Source organism: Canis lupus, chromosome 11 (genome assembly GCF_048164855.1).
Source record: "Canis lupus baileyi chromosome 11, mCanLup2.hap1, whole genome shotgun sequence".
NCBI classification, from domain to species: Eukaryota; Metazoa; Chordata; class Mammalia; order Carnivora; family Canidae; genus Canis; species Canis lupus.
Window position 1 is genome coordinate 64,281,249 of NC_132848.1, and position 23,752 is coordinate 64,305,000.

Consider the following 23,752-nt stretch of genomic DNA (forward strand, 5'->3'; position numbering starts at 1 on the left):
GGAACTATATAACAAATAATTCTAAAATTCGTATAGAACCACAGAAGACCCCAAATAGCCATACAAATCTTGAAAAAGAAAAGGAAAGCTGGAGGCATCACTATTCCAGATTTCAAGTTGTATTACAAAGCTGTAGTAATCAAAACAGTATGGTACTGACACAAAAACACACAGATCAATGAAACAGAATAGAGAATCCACAACTGAACTCACAAATATACGGTCAATTAATCCATGACAAAAGCAGCAAGAACACACAGTGAGGAAAAAGTAAGTCTCTTCAACAAATGATACTGTGAAAACTGGATAGTTACATACAGAAGAATGACACTGGGCCACTTTCTCACACCATATACAAAAATAAATTCAAATGTGAGACCTAAAGCCATACAATTCCTCAAATAAAACAGACAGTAATCTCTTGAACATCATCCTCAGCAGTTTTTCTAGATCTGTTTTCTCAAGCAAAAGAAACAAAAGCAAAAATAAACTATTCTTATTACACTAAAATAAGAAGCTTCTGCACAGCAAAGGAAACAATTAACAAAACTAAAAGGCAACCTACCGAATGGATGAAAATATTTACAAATGACATACCTGACAAAGATAAAGAATTTATTCAACACAAAAAATAATCTGATTAAAAATGGGCAGAGTCTCCAAACATACAGATGGCATTTTTCCAAAGGAAACATACAGGTGGCAAACAGATACATGAAAAGATGCTCAACATCACTAATCATCAAGGAAATGCAAATCAAAACCACAATGAGTTATCACTTGTCAGAACGGCAAGAATCAAAAAGGCAAGTTCTGGTAAGAAAGTAAAGAAAAATGAAAATTCATGCACTCGTGGTGGGAATGTAAATTGGTGCAGCCACTTTGGCAAACAGTATGGAGGTTCCTCAAAAAATTAATTATACACACATATACATGCATACACAATAAAATATTACTCAGCCATAAAAAAGAATGAGATCTTCCCATAAGCAACAACATGAATTTACCTAAAGGGTATTATACTGAGTGGCATAAAAGGAAGAAGAAGGGATCCCTGGGTGGCGCAGCGGTTTGGCGCCTGCCTTTGGCCCAGGGCGCGATCCGGGAGACCCTGGATCGAATCCCACGTCGGGCTCCCGGTGCATGGAGCCTGCTTCTCCCTCTGCCTGTGTCTCTGCCTCTCTCTCTCTCTCTCTCTCTCTCTCTGTGACTATCATAAATAAATAAAAATTAAAAAAAAAAAAAAGGGAAGAAGAATACCTCAGGATTTCACTTACATGTGGTATCAAAATATCAAAGCGAAACAACTAACAAAAAGCAAAAACAGAGCCATAAATACAGAGAACTGGTGGTTGCCAAAGAGGATGAACATGGGGTGATGGACAATATGGGGTAAGAGGAGTAGGAAATACAGGCTGTGACGCCTGGGTGGCTCAGTGGTTGAGCACCTGCCTTCGGCTCAGGTCGTGATCCCAGAGTCTGGGGATGGAGTCCCATATCGGGCTCCCTGAGAGGAGCCTGCTTCTCCCTCTGCCTATGTCTCTGCCTCTCTCTCTCTCTCTCTGGCTCTCATGAATAAATAAATAAAACCTTTAAAAAAAAAAAAAAGGAAATACAGGCTGTCACTTATGAAATGAGTAAGTCACAAAAGCAAAAGGTAAAGAATAAGGAATACTGTCAATCAATATAAAAATGGGGTAATATGGTGATAGATGGTAACTACACTTGTGGTGAGCATAGTGTAACATATGGACTTGTCAAAGGCCTCTGTTATATACCTTAAAGTAACACTGTATGTCAACTATATTGCAATTAAAAATATTATTTAGTCTGAGATAGCATGATTATGGGAACAGAAAATCCAAAATACTTTTCATATAAATGCTTCTAGAATTAAATGGTTTGGCAAGAATGCTGCTTAGAAAGCTAATACAAATAATTAATACACATACATATATACACATGTACATATACAAATTATATATGCACATATTTTCTGTATTACCAGGAACAAATACTAAATAATGTTTCATAAATATTCTCCTTAAGGAGCGCCTGTGTGGCTTAGTCAGTTAAGAGTCTGCCTTTGGCTCAAGTCCTCAGGTCCTGATCCTGGGACCCAGTGATTAAGCCCCACATTAGGCTCCCTGCTGCATGGGGTCGGGGAGGGAGCCTGTCTCTCCCTCTCTGCCTTCGCATCTCCCCCTCCTCCTCTCTCACTCACACTCTTTCCACAAATAAACAAGTCTTTAAGAGAAACGTTCTCCTTAAAATAATCTCAAAAAATGTATGTCTGTGAGAACTCTAATAAAAACATGCCACACCTTGGAGGAGGCTGGAAAGGTATCTTACTGTCTTTCCAGGAAAGCCTCCACAAATACAACTAGATAACAAACACATTAGCGAAAATAACCCAGAAAAATAGCCCAAACACTTCTAGACAACACCTCAACTAAAGGTAGGGAAGAGACCACATCAAAGTAGGTAGAAAGGGAAAAGATGTCTGAAGCTAACGGTGTTGGGGAGGGAGCCAGTGGCACAAAAAAGGGCAAAAAACTTTCAATATTTGACTTAGAAAATGAGAGTTCTTAAAACCAGGGGAACTTAAAACTTGGAATTGGTTTTTTAATAGAACAAAAGAGCGCACATTCAGGAGAGAGTACAGGGGTGTAGGGGCAGAGAGAGAGAAAGAGAGAGAATCCTAAACAGGCTCCTTGCCTAGGACGTCTCACAATCCTCAGATTATGACCTGAACTGAAACCAAGACTCTATAAGCTTAACCAACTGAGCCACCCAGACGCCCCAAAGCCTGGAATTTTAAAAATCAGTGGGTTAGGCTAAACAAGAACAGGAAGAGCATTAGTTAGCAGAGTCCCCACCCTTAAAGAGACAGCACCACAAACTGCCCTGCAGAAAGAGCACAGAACCACAAGTTTGAAAAACACTGAGAGCAGACAGGAGTGAGAGGGATTTCCTCATCTCGGATCATGGCCAGAGAAACAGAAACTACATGGAGATCCCTCTGGGAACAAAAGAGCTGGCAAGGACCATTTCCTTCCTCCACCTCCCAGCAAAAAGAATGGGCACCTGCAGAAACCTGCAATAGGGCCGACAATCGTTACCTAACTTGTTTGCACCAAGCTCCTCTTATTACCCCATACCTCTGTTTTGCTGGTCTTACCCTTCAAAATCTCCTTAGCTCCAGCACTGCAGGTCCCTACCCAAAATACCAGCACAAACCCTACCAACACCCCCATCTCCTGATCTAACCTCTCCTGCAGGTCCTCAGTACCAGGGGTAGCTGCAGGGGCAAATCTCACTTCCCAAGCAAACCACTCCCTATCTTGTTAATTATGCCCAGCCCCTGCTGAGGACCAAATATCACCACAACAGAGAGTTTCTGCATATAACTTGCACTGAAGGAAAAAAAGACTAAGACACAATAACAGAGCCCATGCAACACACAAGGACATATTCCTTGAAATGCCAGGCCCTAGAAAACAGGGGATACTGCACTACAGGGCACTATAAAGCCTCTTCTTCATAAGCCTATTATCATGAAGAGCAAGAGAATTAGCTGACATTGAAAACACAAAGAAACAAAAAAAAAATAATAAAAAAGAAAACACAAAGAAACAGACATAGAAGATCAAAATGAAGGACAGAAAAATATCTCCCAAATTAAAGAACAGGACCAAACCACAGAAAAAACAAAATGAAACAAATTATAGAGAATTTAAATTAATGATCATAAGATACCAACCGGACTTGAGATAAGAGTGGAGGACATCACTGAAATCCTTAACGAGATTAAAAAAAAAAAAAAAAATCAGAGATCAAGACAAAACAAATGAAATGTAAAACACACTTGGAATAAACAGCAGGCTAGAAGCAGCACAGGAATGAATTAATGACCTAGAAAATAAGAGTAATGGAAAGTAAACAAGCTGAGTAGAGGAAAAATAATTGTGCAAGTAGAGAATCGTCTTAGGGGATCAGTGACTCCATCAAGCATATTAACATCTGAATTACAGGGATCTCAGAAGAATAGAGATGGGGGCAGAAATTTGATTTGAAGAAATAGCAGCTGTAAACTTCCCTACTCTGGGAAAGGAAACAGATATCCAGATCCAGGAGGCACATATATCCCCACAAATTAAATCCAAGAAGATCCACACCAAAACATATAGTAATTAAAATGACAAAAATTAGTAATACAAAAAAATTTAAAACAGCAAGAGAAGATAGTTACATACAAGGAAAACCCTTAAGGTTATGAGCACATTTTTCAGCAGAAACTGCAAACCAGAAGGGCATGTTATAATATATTCAAAGTGCTCAGAGGAAAAATCTGCAGCCACTAATACTCTTTCTAGCAAAAACTATCATTCAGAATTAAGAGAAATAAAGAGTTTATCAAACATAAACTAATTGAGTTCATGTCCATTAAACCAGACCTACAACAAATACTAAGGGGACTCTTGGAGTAAAAAGTAAAGAGAAAATGAAGACAAAAAGCAGGGGCACATGAGTGGCTCTGTTTGGCTTAGACCATGATACCAGGGTCCCAGTACTGAGTCCAAAGTAGGGCTTCCTGTTCAGCTGGGAGCCTACTTCGCACTCCGCCTTCCTCCTGCTTGGGCTCTCTTTCTCTGTCAAATAAATAAATAAAATCTTAAAAAGAAAAAAGCATGTGAAATATGACACCATATTCCTGAAACACTGTAAAAAGAAGGGTTAGGAAGGGATTTAAACTTAACATATAAAATTATATTATTAGTTTCTGCTTAACTATAACAGAATCTAAAATTTAAGAAAATAAAACCATGTAAATAAACTTAAGGGACATCTGGGTGGCTCACTCAGTGGGATGTCTGATTTTAACTCAGGTCATGCTCCCAGAAGATCAAGCCCCATGTCTAGCTCCTCACTCGCTGAGGAGTCTGCTTAAGGATTCTCTCTCTCTGCCCTTTCCCCCCACTCATGATTGTTTGCTCTCTCAATCTCACTGAAATAAATCTTTAAAAAATAACCTGAAGTGACCATCAACTTAATACAGACTACTATACGCTGAAATTTAAATACAAACCTAATGGCAACCACAAATCAAAAACCAGTAATAAATATACAAACAATGAAATGAAAGGAATCCAGTTATATTGCTAAAGCCAATAAACAATGAAAGAGTACAAGGAAGAAAGGATCAGGGAAAAAAATCTATACAAACAACCATAAAACAAATAACAAAATGGCAATACATATCTATCAATAAGTACTCTGAATGTAAACAGATTAAACACATCAATCAAAGGCACAGAGTGCAGCACCTGGGTGGCTCAATTGGTTAAGTGTCTGCCTTCAGCTCAGATCACGATCCCAGGGTTCTGGAACAAGCCCCACATTGGCCTCCATGCTAAGCAGGGAGTCTGTTTCTCCCTCTCCCTCTGCCCCTGCTCACATTCTCTCTCTCACTCAAATATTACCAGAAAACAAAACAAAAAACAAAACCACACACACACACACACACACACACACACACACACAGAGTGATAGAATGGATAATAAAACAAGACTCCTTCTACACTGAAAGACATGTGGAAATTGAAAGTGAGGGGATGGAGGGATGCCTGGATCTCAGGGTCATGGGATCCAGCCCCACATCAGGCTTAGCACAGTGTCTTCCTGTCCCGCTCCCTCGGGTCCTCCCCCAATTGTGTGCACTCCCCCTCTAAATAAATAAAACTTAAATAAATAAATAAATAAACAAACAAACAAACTAAAAAAAAGTGAGGAGATGGAGAAACATTTGTCATGCCAATAGCTATCCAAAGAAAGCCAAGGAAGCAATACTTACACCAGACAAAATAAGACTTTAAAACAAAGATTGTAACAAGAAACAAAGACACCATAGAATAATACAGGGACAATCCAACACGATATAACAATTATAAATATTTATGCACCAAACATGAGAGCTCCCAAATACATAAAATAGTTAATAATGAACTTAAAAGAATCAATAGTAATATAATAGCAGTAGGGGGCGTTAACACTCCATATACATCAACGGACAGACCATCCAAACAGAAAAATCAATAAGTGAACAGCAGCTTTGAATGACACACTGGACATGGATTTAACATATTCAGAACATTCCACCCTAAGACAGAATTCACATTCTCTTCAATTGCACATGAAACATTCTCCATCAATTGCACATGAAACATTCTCCAAAATACATACGAGGCCAAAAACCAAATGTCAACAAATTTAGAACTGAAGTCATACCATACATCTTTTCTAACCACAATGCTATGAACTAGCAATCAACCACAAGAAAAAATTTGGGAAAACCACAAATACATGGAGATTAAATAACATGCTACTAAATAGTGAATGGGTCAAGGGAAAAAAAAAAATCAGAGGAAATCAAACATTACATGGAAACAAATGAAAATGAAAACACAGTCATCCAAAATCTTTAGGATATGGAAAAAGTGGTTCTAAGAGAGAAGTGATAGGGGCGCTTGGCTGGCTCAGTCAGTAGAGCATGCAACTGTTGATTTCAAGGATATGAGTTCAAGCCCCACTTTGAGTGTTAACATTACTTAAAAATAAAATGTTAAAAAAGGAAAGTATGGAGCAATATAGGCCTACCTTAAGGAGTATGAACAATCTCAAATATACAACCTAACTCTACACCTAAAGAAGCTAGAAAAAGAACAAACAAAACCCAAATTCAGAAAAAAAATTTTAAAAAACCCCAAATTCAGGAAAAGAAAGGAAATAATAAAGACCAGAGTAGAAATAAATGATATACAAACTAAAAAGAAACAATAAAACAGATGAAACCAGGAGATGGTTCTTTGAGAAGATGAACAAAAGAGATAAGCATCTAGCATGATTCCTAAGAAGAAAGAGAAACCAAGGAAACAAAATTAATGAAAAAGGAGAAATAATACCACCAAAGAAACACAATTTTAACAGAATATTATGAAAACCTAGATGCAAATAAACTGGACAACTTAAAATAAATGGAAAAATTCTTAGAGAAACATGTAACTTACCAAAGTAAACCAAGAATAAATAGAAAATTTGAACGGAACAAATACCAGCAATGAAGTTGAATCAGTAATCAAAAAACCCCCAGAGAACAAAAGTACATGGCCACATGACTTCACAGATGTTTCTACCAACCATTTAAATAAGAGTTAATACAAACTATTCCACAAAAACAGAGATGGAAGGAAAACTTCCAAATTCATTCCAGGTGATCAGTTATCACCCCAATACCAAAACACACACACACACACACACAAAAACTACAAACCAAGAGCTCTTATGACTATGGATGCGAAAATCCTCAAAAAAAAAAAAAAAAAAAACCATTATTAGCAAACCAAATCCAACAAAACATTAATAAAAATCATACACCATATTTGAGTGGCGTTTATTCCTGGGACGCAAGATGGCTCAATACTCGTAAATCAACCAACATGACACATCATATCTATAAGAGAACGAACAAAAACTATACGATCATTTCAAGAAGTGCAGAAAAAGCATGTGACAAAGTACAACACCCATTTATGGTAAAAACCGTCAATAGAGTATGTCTAGAGGGAATATATCTCAACCTAATAAAGGCCTGATATGGAAAACCCACAGTCAGTATCAAATTCATTCGTGAAAAACTTGAAAGCTCTTATCCTAAAGACAGGAACAAGATAAGGATGTTCCTCTCATCACTCTAATTCAAGATAGTAGTAGAGATCAATAGCCACAACAATTAGACAAGAAAATGTAATAAAAGGCATTGAAACTGGTAAGGAGGAAATAAAATTTTCACTATTTGCAGATGATATGATACTATACAATTCCCTAAAGACTCACCAAAAAACTAGAACTAGGAAATGAATTCATTAAATCACAAGATACAAAATCAATGTAAAGAAATCCACTGCATATCTATGCACTAATAATGAAGCAGCAGAAATAGAAATTAAGAAAAACCAAGCCAGGGCAGGGCAGAGTCCAAGAGGCAAAAGAGTAGGAGACCTTAGTTTCCTCTAGTCTGAGGAATTCAAATTATCAGCTATCAAATTATTCTAAACACCTGCAAACTCAACCAGAGATCTACTGCAAACTCAACCAGAGATCTACTTCTAAAAGAATAGCTGAAACTCTACAAACAGAAAAGTGACAACACTCTGCAAGAATAACAAGATGGAAAAATGTACCTTAAAAAAGAGAACAAGAGGCATAACAGAGTGCCAAAGACCTAATCAGTATGGGATATGATATAAGTAACAATTTGGAACCAGAGTTCAGAATAATGATAATAAAGACACTAGCTGGGCTTCAAAAACCTATAGAAGACATTAGGGAATCCTTTTCGGGTGAAATACAAGAACTAAAATATAATCAAGTCAAGATCAAAAAGACTATTAATGAGGGTGCCTGGGTGCTCAGTGGTTGAGCATCTGTCTTTGGGTCAGGTCGTGATCCTGGGATCAAGTCCCACATTGGCTCCCCACAGGAAGCCTGCTTCTCCCTCTATGTCTCTGCCTCTCCCTCTAGGTCTCAAATAAATAAATAAATAAATAATCTTTAAAACAAAATGAGGCTACTAATGGGGTGCAATTAAAAAATGGAGGATACAACTCCAGGATAAATGTGGCAGAAGAGAGAAATTGTGATAAAGACGACAACCTGGGCAGCCCAGGTGCCTCAGTGGTTTAGCGCCGCCTTCAACCCAGGGTGTGATCCTGGGGACCTGGGATCGAGTCCGTCGGGCTCCCTGCATGGGGCCTGCTTCTCCCTCTGCCTGTGTCTCTGCCTCTCTCTCTTACTGTGTGTCTCTCATGAATAAGTAAATAAAATCTTTAAAAAAAAATATGGTAACGTAAGAGAACAAAAAAAAGCAGGGCACAAAAAGAGATTAACTACTGGATCATGAGGGAAGAAACAGAGATAAGTGGTACCACAAAGCTAAACGATATTAGAATAATTGGGAGCTCAGAAGAGGAAGGAGGGGTTGGTCAGAAGAATTATCAGAGCAAATTACAGCTGAGAACTTCCCTAATCTGGGCAAAGAAACAGGCATTCAAGTCCAGGAGGCTAAGACAACCCTCCCTCAAGATCAATAAAAATAGTCAACACACCAACATAGGATAGTAAAACTTGCAAATATCAGAGACAAAGAAAAAATCTGAAAGCAGTTCAGGACAAGAGGTACATAATCTACACAGTAGAAACATTAGATTGGCAGCAGACCAATCCACATAGACCTGGCAGGCCAGAAAGGACTGGAATGATATATTCAGGATACTAAATGAAAAAAATATGTAGACAACAATACTTTATCCAGCTAGGCTGCCATTCAAATAGAAGGAAAGGGGATCCCTGGGCGGTTTAGTGCCTGCCTTTGGGTCCAGTGTGTGATCCTGGAGTCCGGGGATCGAGTCCCGCACTGGGCTCCCTACATGGAGCCTGCTTCTCCCTCTGCCTATGTCTCTGCCTCTCTCTCTGTGTGTGTCTCTCATGAATAAATAAATAAAATCTTAAAAAAAAAAATAGGAGACATAAAAAGCTTCCAGGACAAACATAAACTAAAAGAATCTGTAATCACTAAACCAGCCAGCCCTGCAAGACACATTAAAGATCATTTGGGACACCAGGGTGGCTCAGTGGCTGAGCGTCTGCCTTTGGCTCAGGTTGTCATCTCAAGGTCCTAGAATCGAGTCCTGCATCTGGCTCCCCTGGGGAGCCTACTTCTCCTTCTGCCTATGTCTCTGCCTCCCTCTCTGTCTCATCAATAAATAAATGAAATCTTTTTTAAAAATCCTGTAGAAGAGAGACAGGCAGTTTTCTGAATGGAAACAATGCCAATGTGAAGGAGTGCAATGGCTAAGAAAGCAGTTGTTAGGGATCCCTGGGTGGCACAGCGGTTTGGCGCCTGCCTTTGGCCCAGGGCGCGGTCCTGGAGACCCAGGATCGAATCCCACATCGGGCTCCCAGTGCATGGAGCCTGTTTCTCCCTCTGCCTGTGTCTCTGCCTCTCTCTCTCTCTCACTGTGTGCCTATCATAAATAAATAAAAGTTTAAAAAAAAAAAAAAAAGAAAGCAGTTGTTAGATACATCCTGGACTTCAAGCTCTATTACAAAGCTGTAATCATCAAGACAGTATGGTACTGGCACAAAAAACAGATATACATCAATGGAACAAAGGAGAACCCAGCAATGGACCCTCAAGTCTATGTTAACTACTCTTCAACAAAGCAGGAAGAATATCCAAGAAAAATACAGTCTCTTCAACTATGATGTTGGAAAATTAGATAGCCATATGCAGAAGTATGAAACTGGACCATTTCCTTACACTATACGCAAAAATAAACTCAAAATGGATCAACGACCTAAATATGAGACAGGAATCTATCAAAATCCTAGAGAACATAGGCAGCAACCTCTGTGACCTCTGTTGCAGCAACTTCTTGCTAAACACATCTCAAAAGGCAAGGAAAACAAAGGCAATAATGAACTACTAGGACTTCATCAAGATAAAAAGCTTTTGCACAGCAAAGGAAACAGTCAACAAAACTAAAAAGCAACCTACGAAATAGGAGAAGATATTTGCAAATTTCTTCTCAGATAAAGGGCTAGTACCCAAAATCTATAAAGAACTTATTAAACTCAACACCCAAAAGAATAATCCAATCAAGAAATGGGCAGAAGACATGAAAAGACATTTCTCCAAAGAAGCCATAAAATTGGCCAACAGAAACGTGAAAAAAAATGTTCAACGTCACTTGGCATTGGGGAAATACACGTCAAAACCACAATACAAATCAAAATCACAAATCAAAACCACAAGGAGATACCAACTCACACCAGTGAGAATGCTAAAATTAACAATTCAGGATATGACAAGTGTTGGCGAGGACACAGAAAAAGGAGAACCCTCTTACTCTGTGGGTAGGAATGCAAAGCTGGTGTAGCCACTCTGGAAAATGGTAAGAAGGTTCCTCAAAAGTTGAAAATAAAGCTCCCCTAGGATCCAGCAATTGTACTACTGGGGTTTATCCCAAAGATACAAATGTAATGATCCCAAGGAGTACCTACACTCAATGTTTATACTAGCAATGTACGTCCACAACAGCCAAACTATGGAAAGTTCTCAGATGTCCATCAACAGATGAATGGATAAAGATGATGTCACAAACACACACACACACACAATGGAGTATTATTCAACCATCAAAAAATAAATCTTGCCATTTGAACAACATGGATGAAACTAGAGGGTATTATGCTAAGTGAAGTAAGTCAATCAGAGAAAGACAATTATCACATGATCTCATATATACAATTTAAGAAACAAAACAGAGGATCATAGAGGAGGAGGGAAAAAGTGAGACAAAATCTGAGAGGGAGAGGGATCCCTGGGTGGCGCAGTGGTTTAGCGCCTGCCTTTGGCCCAGGGCACGATCCTGGAGACCCGGGATCGAATCCCATGTTGGGTTCCCGGTGCATAGAGCCTGCTTCTCCCTCTGCCTGTCTCTGCTCTCTCTCTCTCTCTCTCTCTCTCTCTCTCTCTCTCACTCTCTCTGTGTGACTATCATAAATAAATGAAAATTTAAAAAAAAAAATCTGAGAGGGAGAAAAACCGTAAGAGACCCTTAATCATAGGAAATAAACTAAGGGTTACTGGAGGTGGAGGGATGGGGTAACTGGGTGATGGATATTAAGGATGGCACCTGATGTACATAAGACTGATGAATCAGCTTTAATAAAACCACCATTTTGCACCAAAAAAAAAAAAAAAAAGACTGATGAATCAGTGACCTCTGAATCTAATACATAATATGTAAGATGGATTTAAATTTTTTTAAAGGGGGGGTGGAACAAGATGGCAGAGGAATAGAGTCCCCAAGTCCCCTGTCCCCACCAACTTACCTAGATAACTTTCAAATCATCCTGAAAACCTATGAATTCGACCTGAGACTTAAAGAGAGAATAGCTAGAACACTACAGAGAGAAGAGTCTGTGCCTCTAACAAGTACAACTCATTTTAAGCCACTCTGCACTGAACAAAATGACTAGAAAGAAGAACTCACCACAAAAGAAAGAATCAGAAACAGTACTCTCTGCCACAGAGTCACAGAATTTGGATTACAATTCGATGTCAGAAAGTCAATTCAGAAGCACAATTATAAAGGTACTGGTGACCCTGGGAAAAAGCATAAAGGATTCAAGAGACTTCATGACTCCAGAATTTAGATCTAATCAGGCCGAAATTAAAAATAAATTAAATTTAAAAATAAATAAATAAATATAGAAATATAGAAATAATCAATTAAATGAGATGGAATCCAAACTGGAGGTCCTAACAATGAGGGTTAATGAGGAGGAAGAATGTGTGACATAGAACACAAGTTGATGGTAAGGAAGGAAGCTGAGGAAAATAGAGAAAAACAATTAAAAGACCATTAAGGGAAATAAATGACAGTCTCAGAAGGAAAAATCTACGTTTAATTGGGGTTCCAGAGGATGCCGAAAGGGAGAGAGGAACAGAAAGCATGTTTGAACAAATCATAGCTGAGAACTTCCCTAATTTGGGGAGGAAAACAGGCATTCAGATACAGGAGATAGGTCCCCCCCCTAAAATCAATAAAATCCGTTCAACACCTCGACATTTAATAGTGAAACTTGCAAATTCCAAAGATAAAGAGAAAATCCTTAAAGCAGCAAGAGACTTATATGGGGAGAACTATTAGATTAACAGCAGATCTCTCCACAGAGACCTAGCAGGCCAAATAAAAGGACAGCAGAATAAGGATGGGCAGAATATATTCAGGGTCCTAAATGAGAAGAACATGCAGCCAAGAATACTTTATCCAGCAAGGCTCTCATTCAGAATAGGAGGAGAGATACAGAGCTTCCAAGATAGGCAGAAACTGAAAGAATATGTGACCTCCAAACTAGCTCTGCAAGAAATATTAAGGGGGACTCTGTAAAAGAAAGAGGATGCCCAAAGAAATAATCCACAAAAACAGGGACTGAATAGGTATTATGATGACATTAAATTAATATCTTTCAATAGTAACTCTGAACGTGAATGGGCTTAATGATCCCATCAAAAGACGCAGGGTTTCAGACTGGATAAAAAAGTAAGACCCATCTGTCTACAAGAGACTCATTTTAGACCTAAGGGCACTGACAGCCTGAAAATGAAAGACTGGAGAACCATTTACCATTCAAATGGTCCTCAAAAGAAAGCAAGGGTAGCAATCCTCATATCAGATAAATTAAAGTTTACCCCCAAAGACTGTAGTAAGACATGAAGACGGACACTATATCATACTTAACGGGCCCATCCAACAAGAGGACATAACAATCATGAATATTTATGCCCCTAATGTGGGAGCTACCAAGTATATCAATTAACCAAAGTAAAGACATACTTAGATAATAATACACTAATACTGGGAGACTTCAACACGGTGCTTTCTAAAAATGACAGATTTTCTAAGCACAACATCTCCAAAGAAACAAGAGCTTTAAATGATACACTGGACCAGATGGATTTCACAGATATTTACAGAACTTTACATCCAAACGCAACTGAATACACAGTGTTCTCAAGTGCACATGGAACTTTCTCCAGAATAGACCATACACTGGGTCACAAATCAGGTCTCAATCGATACCAAAAGATTGAGATTGTCCCCTGCATATTTTCAGACCATAATGCTTTGAAACTTGAACTCAATCACAAGAAGAAATTTGGAAGAAATTCAGACACATGGAGGTTAAAGACCATCTTGCTAAAAGATGAAAGGGGTCAACCAGGAAATTAGAGAAGAATTAAAAAGATTCATGGAAACTAAGGAGAATTAAGATACAACCGTTCAAAACCTTTGGGATACAGCAAAAGCAGTCCTAAGAGGGAAATACATTACAATACAAGCATCCCTCAAAAAACTGGAAAAAACTCAAATACACAAGCTAACCTTGCACCTAAAGGAACTGAAGAACAACAAATAAAACCTACACCCAGCAGAAGAGAGATAATAAAGATTTGAGCAGAACTCAGTGAAATAGAAACCAGAAGAACTGTAGAACAGATCAACAAAACCAGGAGTTGGTTCTTTGAAAGAATTAGTAAGATAAACAAATCATTAGCCAGCCTTATTAAAAACAAAACAGAAAAGACTCTAATTAATAAAATCACGAATGAAAAAGGAGAGATCACAACCAATACCAAGGAAATACAAATGATTTTAAAAACATATTATGAGCAGCTATACACCAATAAATTAGGCAATCTAGAAGAAATGGACGCATTTCTGGAAAATTACAAAGTAGCAAAACTGGAACAGGAAGAAGTAGAAAACCTGAACAGGCCAATAACCAGGGAGGAAATTGAAGCAGTAACCAAAAACTTCCCAAGACACAAAAGTCCAGGGCCAGATGGCTTCCCAGGGGAATTCTATCAAATGCTTTAAAGAAGAAACAATACTTATTCTACTAATGCTGTTCCGAAAGATAGAAAGTGATGGAATACTTCCAAACTCGTTTCATGAGGCCAGCATCACCTTAATTCCAAACCCAGACAAAGACCCCAGCAAAAAGGAGAATTATAGACCAATATCCCAGATGAACACAGAGGCAAAAATTCTCAACAAGATACTAGCCAATAGGATCCAACAATACATTAAGAAGATTATTCACCATGACCAAGTAGGATTTATCCCGGGGATGCAAGGCTGGTTCAACACTCGTAAAGCAATCAATGTGATTGATCATATCAACAAGAGAAAAAACAAGAACCATATGATCCTCTCAATAGATGCAGAGAAAGCATTTGACAAAATACAGCATCCATTCCTGATCAAAACTCTTCAGAGTGGAGGGATAGAGGGAACATTCTTCAGCATCTTAAAAGCCATCTATGAAAAGCCCACAGCGAGTATCATTTTCAATGGGGAAACACTGGGAGCCTTTCCCCTAAGATCAGGGACACAACAGGGATGTCCCCTTCTCACCACTGCTATTTAACATAGTACTAGAAGTCCTAGCCTCAGCAATCAGGCAACATAAAGAAATAAAAGGCATTCAAATTGGCAAAGAAGAAGTCAAACTCTCCCTCTTTGCAGATGACATGATACTGTACATAGAAAACACAAAAGACTCCACCCCAAGATTGCTAGAACTCATACAGCAATTCGGCAGTGTGGCAGAATACAAAATCAATGCCCAGAAATCAGAGGCATTTCTATACACTAACAATGAGACTAAAGAAAAAGAAGTTAAGGAGTCAATCCCATTTACAACTGCACCCAAAAGCAGAAGATACCTAGGAATAAACCTAGCCAAAGAGGTAAAGGATCTATACCCTAAGAACTACAGAACACTTCTGAAAGAAATTGAGGAAGACACAAAGAGATGGAAAAATATTCCATGCTCATGGATTGGAAGAATTAATATTGTGAAAATGTCAAAGCTACCCAGGGCAATTTACACATTTCATACAATCCCTATCAAAATACCATGGACTTTCTTCAGAGGGTTGGAACAAATCATCTTAAGATTTGTGTGGAATCAGAAAAGACCCCGAATAGCCAGGGGAATATTGAAAAAGAAAACCAGAGCTGGGGGCATCACAATGCCAGATCTCAGGTTGTACTACAAAGCTGTTGTCATCAAGACAGTGTGCTACTGGCACACTGACACATAGATCAGTGGAATAGAATAGAGAATCCAGAAGTGGACCCTCAACTCTATGGTCAACTAATATTCGACAAAGCGGGAAAGACTATCCACTGGAAAAAAAGACAGTCTCTTCGATCAATGGTGCTAGGAAAACAGGACAGCCACATGCAGAAGAATGAAACTGGACCATTCTCTTACACCATACACAAAGATAAACTCAAAATGGATGAAAGATCTAAATGTGAGACAAGAATCCATCAAAATCCTAGAGGAGAATGCAGGCAACACCCTTTTTGAACTTGGCCACAGCAACTTCTTACAAGATACATCTATGAAGGCAAGGGAAACGAAAGCAAAAATGAATTATTGGGACTTATGATAAAAAGCTTCTGCACAGGAAAAGAAACAGTCAACAAAACTAAAAGAATGGGACAAGATATTTGCAAATGACCTATCAGATAAAGGGCTAGTATCCAAGATCTATAAAGAACTTATGAAACTCAGCACCAAAGAAACAATCCAATCATGAAATGGGCAAAAGACATGAACAGAAATTTCACAGAGGAAGACATAGTCACGGCCAACAAGCACATGAGAAAATGCCCCACATCACTGGCCATCAGGGAAATACAAATCAAAACCACAATGAGATACCACCTCACACCAGTGAGAATGGTGAAAACTAACAAGACAGGAAACAACAAATGTTGGAGAGGATGTGGAGAAGGGGAACCCTCTTGCACTGTTGGTGGGAATGTGAATTGGTACAGCCACTCTGGAAAACTGTGTGGAAGTTCCTCAAAGAGTTAAAAATAGAACTCCCCTATGGCCCAGCAATTGCACTGCTGGGGATTTACCCCAAAGATACAGATGCAGTGAAACACCAGGACACCTGCACCCTGATGTTTATAGCAGCAATGTCCACAATAGCCAAACTGTGGAAGGAGTCTCGGTGTCCATCGAAAGATGAATGGATAAAGAAGATGTGGTTTATGTATACAATAGAATATTACTCAGCCATGAGAAACAGCAAATACCCAGCATTTGCTTCAACGTGGATGGAACTGGAGGGTATTATGCTGAGTGAAGTAAGTCAATCGGAGGACAAACATTATATGGTCTTATTCATTTGGGGAATATAAAAAATAGTGAAAGGGAATAAAGGGGAAAGGAGAGAACATGAGTGGGAAATATCAGTGAGGGTGACAAAACATGAAAGATACCTAACTCTGGGAAACGAACAAGGGGTGGTGGAAGGGGAGGTGGGCGGGGGGTTGGAGTGACGGGTGATGGGCACTGAGGGGGGCACTTGACAGGATGAGCACTGGGTGTTATGCTATATGTTGGCAAATCAAACTCCAATAAAAAAAATATACAAAAAAAAATTTACAATGGCACCCAAAATAATACTTAAGAATACACTTAATCAAGGAGATAAAAGATTTATACTCTGAAAACTATAAAACACTGACAAAAGAAATTCAACACAATACAATGCAAAGAAACAGAAAGGCTCATGGGTTTGACAAATATTGTTAAAATATCCATACTACCCAAAACCATCTACAATTTTACAATCTACATATTTAATGCAAACCCGATCCAAATACTGACAGCATTTTTCACAGAAGTAGAAGAATCCAGACTATAATTTATATGGATCCACAAAAGATCTTGAATAGACAAAGCAATCTTGACAAAGGAAAACAAATCTAAGTATTACAATTCCAGATTTCAAGCTGTATTACAAAGCTGCAGTAATCAAGACAGAATGGTACTAGGGGCGCCTCGGTGGCTCAGTCAGTTAAGTGTCTGCTTGGTTTCCACTTGGAAACCAAGTGATCTCCAGGTCACAGGACCCACAATGAAGTGTGGAGTCTGCTTGGGATCCTCTATCTCCCTCTCCTTCTGCCATCCTCTAGCTCACACTCTCTAACATAAATAAATAGGTAGCTCAGTTAGCTAAATGTCTGTCTTTGCCTCAGGTTATGATCTCCAGGTCTGAAATCCAGCCGCATGTCAGGAAACCCTGCTCAGCAGGGAGCCTGCTTGAGCCTCTTCTCTGTCTCCCTCTGCTGCTTCCCCTGCTTGTGTTCTCTCTTCTCTATCAAACAAATAAATCTTTAAAAATAAATCTTAAAAAAAAAAAAAAAACAGTATGGTACAGAGACAAAAACAGTCACATAGATCAATGGACCTGAACAGAAAGCCCATGCCTGGGGGCTCAGTCAGTTAAGAGTCTGCCTTTAGCTCAGGTCACAATCCCCATGTTCCGGGACTGAGCCCCACATCTGGCTCCCTGCTCAGTTGGAAAGCCTCCTTCTCCCTGTCCCACTTCCTCTGCTTGTGCATGCTCTGTGTCAATAAAAAAAGTTTTTACAAATGCTTTAGAACAGAAAGCCTAGAAATAAACCAAGTATATGGTCATAAAGAAGACATGAACACAATGGGAAAAAGCCTCTTTAACAAATGGTATTGGGAAAACTAAATAGTTGCATCCAGAAAGAATGGAATTGGACTACTTTCTTACACAATACAAAAAACATAAACTCAACGTGGATTAAGGCCTTAAATATAAGACCTGAAACAACAAAAGTCCTAAAAGCTCTGACATTAGCCACAGAAACATTTTTCTAGATATATCTCCTGAGGCAACAGAAACCAAAACAAAAATAAACTACTGGGACTACATCAAAATAAAAAGTCTTGGGGGTGCCTGGGTGGCTCAGTTAGTTAAGCATATGCCTTCGGCTCAGGTCACAACCTCGGGGTCCTGGAATCAAGACCCATGTCAGGTTCCAGCCCCAAACTGGGCTCCTTGCTTAGCAAGAAGTCTGCTTCTCCCTTTCCCTCTCCCCTCCCTGTTCATGCTCTCTCACTCACTCTGGAGTAAATTTTAAAAAATAAAAATTTTGAAGTCTCTGCACAGTAAAGGAAACAATAAAACAAAAAGGCAACCTACTGAATGGGAGAAGATACTTGCAAATGACATATCTGATAAAGGGTTAATATCCAAAATACATAAAGAACTTAAGCAACACATACGTACAAAAAACAATCCAATTAAAAATAGGCAGAAAATATTAACATATTTCTCCAAAGAAAACATACAGATGGCTAGCAAACACATGGAAAGATACTCAACATCACTCATCATCAGGGAAATGAAAATGAAAATCACAATGATACCACCTCATACCTGTCAGAATGGCCAATATAAAAAATACCAAAAAAAAAAAAAAATGCTGACAAGGATATGGAGAAAAAGGAACCCTCCTTCACTATTGGTAGGAATGCAAAATGACACAGCCACCATGGAAAACAGTACAGAGGTTCCTGAAGGAAATAACAGAACTACCCTACAATACAGTAATGACACTACTGGGTATTTTACTGTAGCATTACTTACAATAGCCAAACTATGGAAGCAGCTCAAGTATCCACTGACAAATAAATGATTAAAGAAGATGTCGAACATATGTAATGGAGTATTACTCAGCCATAGAAGAATAAAATTTTGGCATTTTCAAGGACATGGATAGAGCTAGAGAAAGTATAATACAAAGCTAAATAAATCAGTCAGAGAAAGATAAATGCCATATGAATTCATCACTCATATGTGGAATTTAAAGAAACAACAAATGAGTAAAGGAAAATAAGAGACAAAACCAGAAATTCTTAACTGTAGAGAACTGATAGTTATGAGAGGGGATGAGGGATGAGAGAGATGAGGAAAATAGAGGATGGGGATTGAAAAAGTGTGTTTTTAATGATGAAATAAAATAAAATGATTAAAAAATTATTATCAGGGGTGCCTGGCTAACTCAGTCTGTAGAGCATGCGACTTGTGATCTCAGAGTGATAATTCTGAGCCCCACAATGGGCATGTAGCCTACTTCAAAGAAAAAAATAAATACTGTTAAAAAAAAAAAAAAAAAGAAAAAAACAAGTCTATACAGAAACAAAGAAAATTATGAGAGAAATTTAAGAACACGTAAATAAAAATACATTTACCATATTTAGAGATAAAGAGACTCAATACTGCAGAGATGACCATTCTCTTAAATCAACAGATTCATGGTAACCCAAAAGGTATATATGCAGAAATAAGGCATTGATTCCAAAGAGAAAGTTCCACAAGGAGCCAAAACGCTCTTTAAAAATGATAGGGTATGGCGACGTAATATACAGCACGTTGTCTATAATCAACTACATTGTATTGCATATGTGAAAGTTGCCAAGTAAGAATTAATTCTTAAAAGTTCTCATGATAAGGGCAGCCCCTGTGGCTCAGCAGTTTAGTGCCACCTTCAGCCCAGGGTGTGATCCTGGAGGCCCGAGATCAAGTCCCACATTGGGCTCCCTGCATGGAGCCTGCTTCTCCCTCTGCCTGTGTCTCTGCCTCTCTCTCTCTCTCTCCTGAGTAAATAAATAAAATCTTAAAAAAAAAAAAAAAAAGTTCTCATGATAAGAAAAAAGAATTGTTAACTATGAATAGGAATGGATGTTAACTAGACTTATTGTGATTTTGCAATATATACAAATATTGGTTTACTACATTCTATATCTCAAACTAATATAAGCTATATGTCAATTATACTTTACAAAAAAAAAGAATGACAGATTAATTAGAACTCCCTTTACCAGACAGCAAGTCTGGTTATGAAGCTCCAGAAATTAGGATGCTGGGCAAATAGCTAAAGATTAAGCAAAGAGACCAATGTAGTGTATTAAAAATCCCAGACCCATGCACATAAAACACCTAATTTATATCAAAAACTCATACTGAGAAATGGAAATGAAGAAAGGATTGTCTTTGCTAAAGTATTGGGACCAATGGTTATCTATAAGAAAAAGAAAATTAGGGGCACCTAGGTGGCACAGTGGGTTAAGGGGTCCAACTCTTGGTTTTGACTTAAGTCATGATGTCAGGGTCATGAGATCGAGCCCTCCATCAGGCTCTACACTCAGCGTGAAGTCCGCCTGAGATTCCTGCCTCCCTCCCTCTACCCCTCCTGCTCACATGCTCTAAAATAAAGCTTTAAAAAGAAATTAATCTTGATCCATTACTCACACCATACACAAAAATCAGTTCCAACTGAGCTGTAATCAAAATGTGAAACAATAGAACTTCTAGAATATAGGAAGATAAGTTCATGACCTTAGGATAAAATAGACTTCATCCACAAATGAAAACATAAGGCTACCGAAATGTTTTTGATAAATTACAAACCATTAAGCCTGAGGAATAATAGCTCTTGATGAGACACAGGAGACACAATGAAAAGCAATCATAGTAGGGAAGAAGATAGTAGCAATTTAAGTATGTCAGACAAAAGATTTGCATATAAAATATGTAAGGAATCTATACATCTGTAAGGAAAAAAGCAGATTATGTGATCTTTTCACAACAGATAAAAGACTTGAACAGGTACTTATAAAAAACCAAATGGTAAATAAGCCTATGAAACAGTGCTCAATTTTAAGCCTATGCAACAATGTTCAATTTCATTACAGGCATACCTCGGAAATATTACAGGTTCGGTTCTGCTCCTCCATTATAAAGCTAGTATGGACATTAAGCAAGTCAAATGTTTCTGGTTTACCAGTGCACATGAAGTTGTGTTTATACTATACTGTAGTCTATTAACTATGAAGCAACATATCCAAAAATAATGTAATGTTTAAAATTGAATTAAAATTCTTTATTGTTAAAAAATGCTAACCATCACAGGAGCTTTCAATGACTTGTAATCACTGATCACCATAACAAATATAAAAATAATGAAAAATTTTGAAATGTTCCAAAAGTTACCAAAGTGACACAAACACAAAGTGAGCAAATGCTGTTGGAAAAAATGGCATCAACTGACTTGCTTGACACAGGATGCCACAAACCATCATTTTGTAAAAATCTCAGTATATGGGAAGCACAAAAAAACAAAGTTCAATAAAACAAAAAATCTCTCTGCTACCATACTTATTGTGCTTCACAGTAACTGACATTCACAACATATATGTTCTTTAAAAATGCAGAAAAATGGTAGTAGGTCTTGTAATACAGACCAAAGTCAGGCACATGAGTTCTCTAAGTTAACCATCTTTCAAGTAAAACTCTAAAAACCCAAAAATTTCCCCGCACAAACTCCCAAGCAAGGAAAGTTAGAATCAAGAGAAGATTCTTGTGAATAGCTACCTATATTATATTTTACAAGTAGTAAATGGCTAAATTTACTTATTTTAAATTCATAACTTCTACAAATTCAAAAACACTTTTAAACAAATTCCATTTTTATTATAAGATCTTTTAAAAAAAAGGCTTCTGAAATCAATTTTTTCAATATAATCCAGGAAATGCACCAATTACTCAAAATTTGTCTTTTATGGACATAAAATTCATGTTATTAAAATTCTAGACATTACTCCCAAGATTAAAACCAATTCCAAATAATACTTACATTAGATACAACTGTAATAAATGCATGTGCTATAAGAAATGGCAATGTTTCAGGAGTTCCAAATTCAAAGCAATCCTTCATGAGAGAAAGGCCATTTTTCCCACAAAACAAACACACATAACGAAGCAAATGCAATGGTACTTCTACATCCTAAGGAAAAAAAATATTTTAAAATTCATCAGGAATAATTTTCATTTTATTACCAATATGGAAAAGATACTGATGAGACATAAAACTAAACTCAAAGACCTACATGAACAGAAAACCAAATTTTCCATAAACCTGAGAATAAGAAAAATAAACACTTACATTCATATCACAGAATGCCCCTAATATGTTGCTTTCTTGGGTTGATATATCCTGATTAAAAAAAAAAAAAAAAAAGGTAAACACAATTAGGTTATCCTATGACATAATCATCTCCGAAAAAAATAATTTTCTGTGTCTATTAAAAAAATACAATATTCTAAAGACTTGAGTTTATAAAATCTGAAACAGGTTTTGCAATTGCTTCTCATCATGAATAACAGTATCCCTAACTTAAGCTAATATGGCTCAGTTCTAAAATGTATTTTAAGTCTTCTCTAAAGAAACCATTCTATGCTATGTACTATATATTATCTTGCTTTAAACAAAAATGTTTCCATAAAGAATTGTGTTGTTACAAAAATTTAGTAACTTAGTTACGTGGTTTTAAAACTGAGCTCTGGAATTCCCAAAGGTATACTCACAAGTTTCACAATGTGCTTTATATACATATGATTTAAACTACTCTAAAGCACACTCATCTGCTGTTGGTGAAAATATAAACTGGTATGACCTTGTTGGAGGACAATTTGGCAATATTTATCAACATTTAAAATGCATATTCCCTTTGACCCAGCGATACATCTTCTGGTTATTTACACTAACAACTAATAATAGTAGTGCTGGAAAATGTTTAATGATGCTCAATGAAATTATTTATATTTCAAAATTACCAATAAATACCCATTAATTGGATGGCTAATTCAATTGTGGCATAACCATCCAGTGTTTTATGCAGCTTCCAAAAATAAGGTGAATACCATGATGGCTCTTTTTGGGATGACTGAACAATTCTAAAAATGGAGTTTGGTAATGGTTAAATAACTCTATACATTTATTAAAAGGGTTAAAATTATATACTTTAAGCAATTCATTTTTATGCTTATTTCTTTAAAAAGCTATGTACAGGCACAGAAAGATACTATCCTGAATGTTTTTAAAAATCAGGATTAATACAACCTGATTTTCATTACTTTTTATATGTCCAGAAATAATCTGAACTTATTTCCTAACAATGGTTTTTCTTTTTTGAGATGGAAAAAGAAAGGTTCAAGGCTTAAATCTGTAGTTGTATATTCTGTATTTTTTAGTCACACTGAAAATGTTACTTTTATAATCAGAAAGCTAGTAGATACTTTCACCTGAAAAAAGTTAGCTGCCAAAGAAACCTTTATTCATTGCTGTTACATGCTTTATCTTAGTCCCATTGCTGAAATAAAGTTTGAGAACAAATGATCAAGGGCATCACATAAAATTCTCACATTTCAAAATAT

General features: G+C 37.5%; 1 protein-coding gene across 3 annotated transcripts in view; it reads right to left on the reverse strand.

The window, feature by feature from the left end:
* The window catches only part of USP34 (ubiquitin specific peptidase 34), a 244,806-nt gene that overhangs the window by 164,820 nt on the left and 56,234 nt on the right, over nt 1-23,752 (reverse strand). For all 3 annotated transcript variants that reach the window (XM_072768505.1, XM_072768504.1, XM_072768507.1), the window contains exons 4-5: nt 22,482-22,532; nt 22,173-22,322 (exon numbers count right to left, since the gene is read on the reverse strand). In XM_072768505.1, the coding sequence (XP_072624606.1) occupies nt 22,173-22,322; nt 22,482-22,532 (201 nt within the window). The remainder of the gene's footprint in view (nt 1-22,172; nt 22,323-22,481; nt 22,533-23,752) is intronic.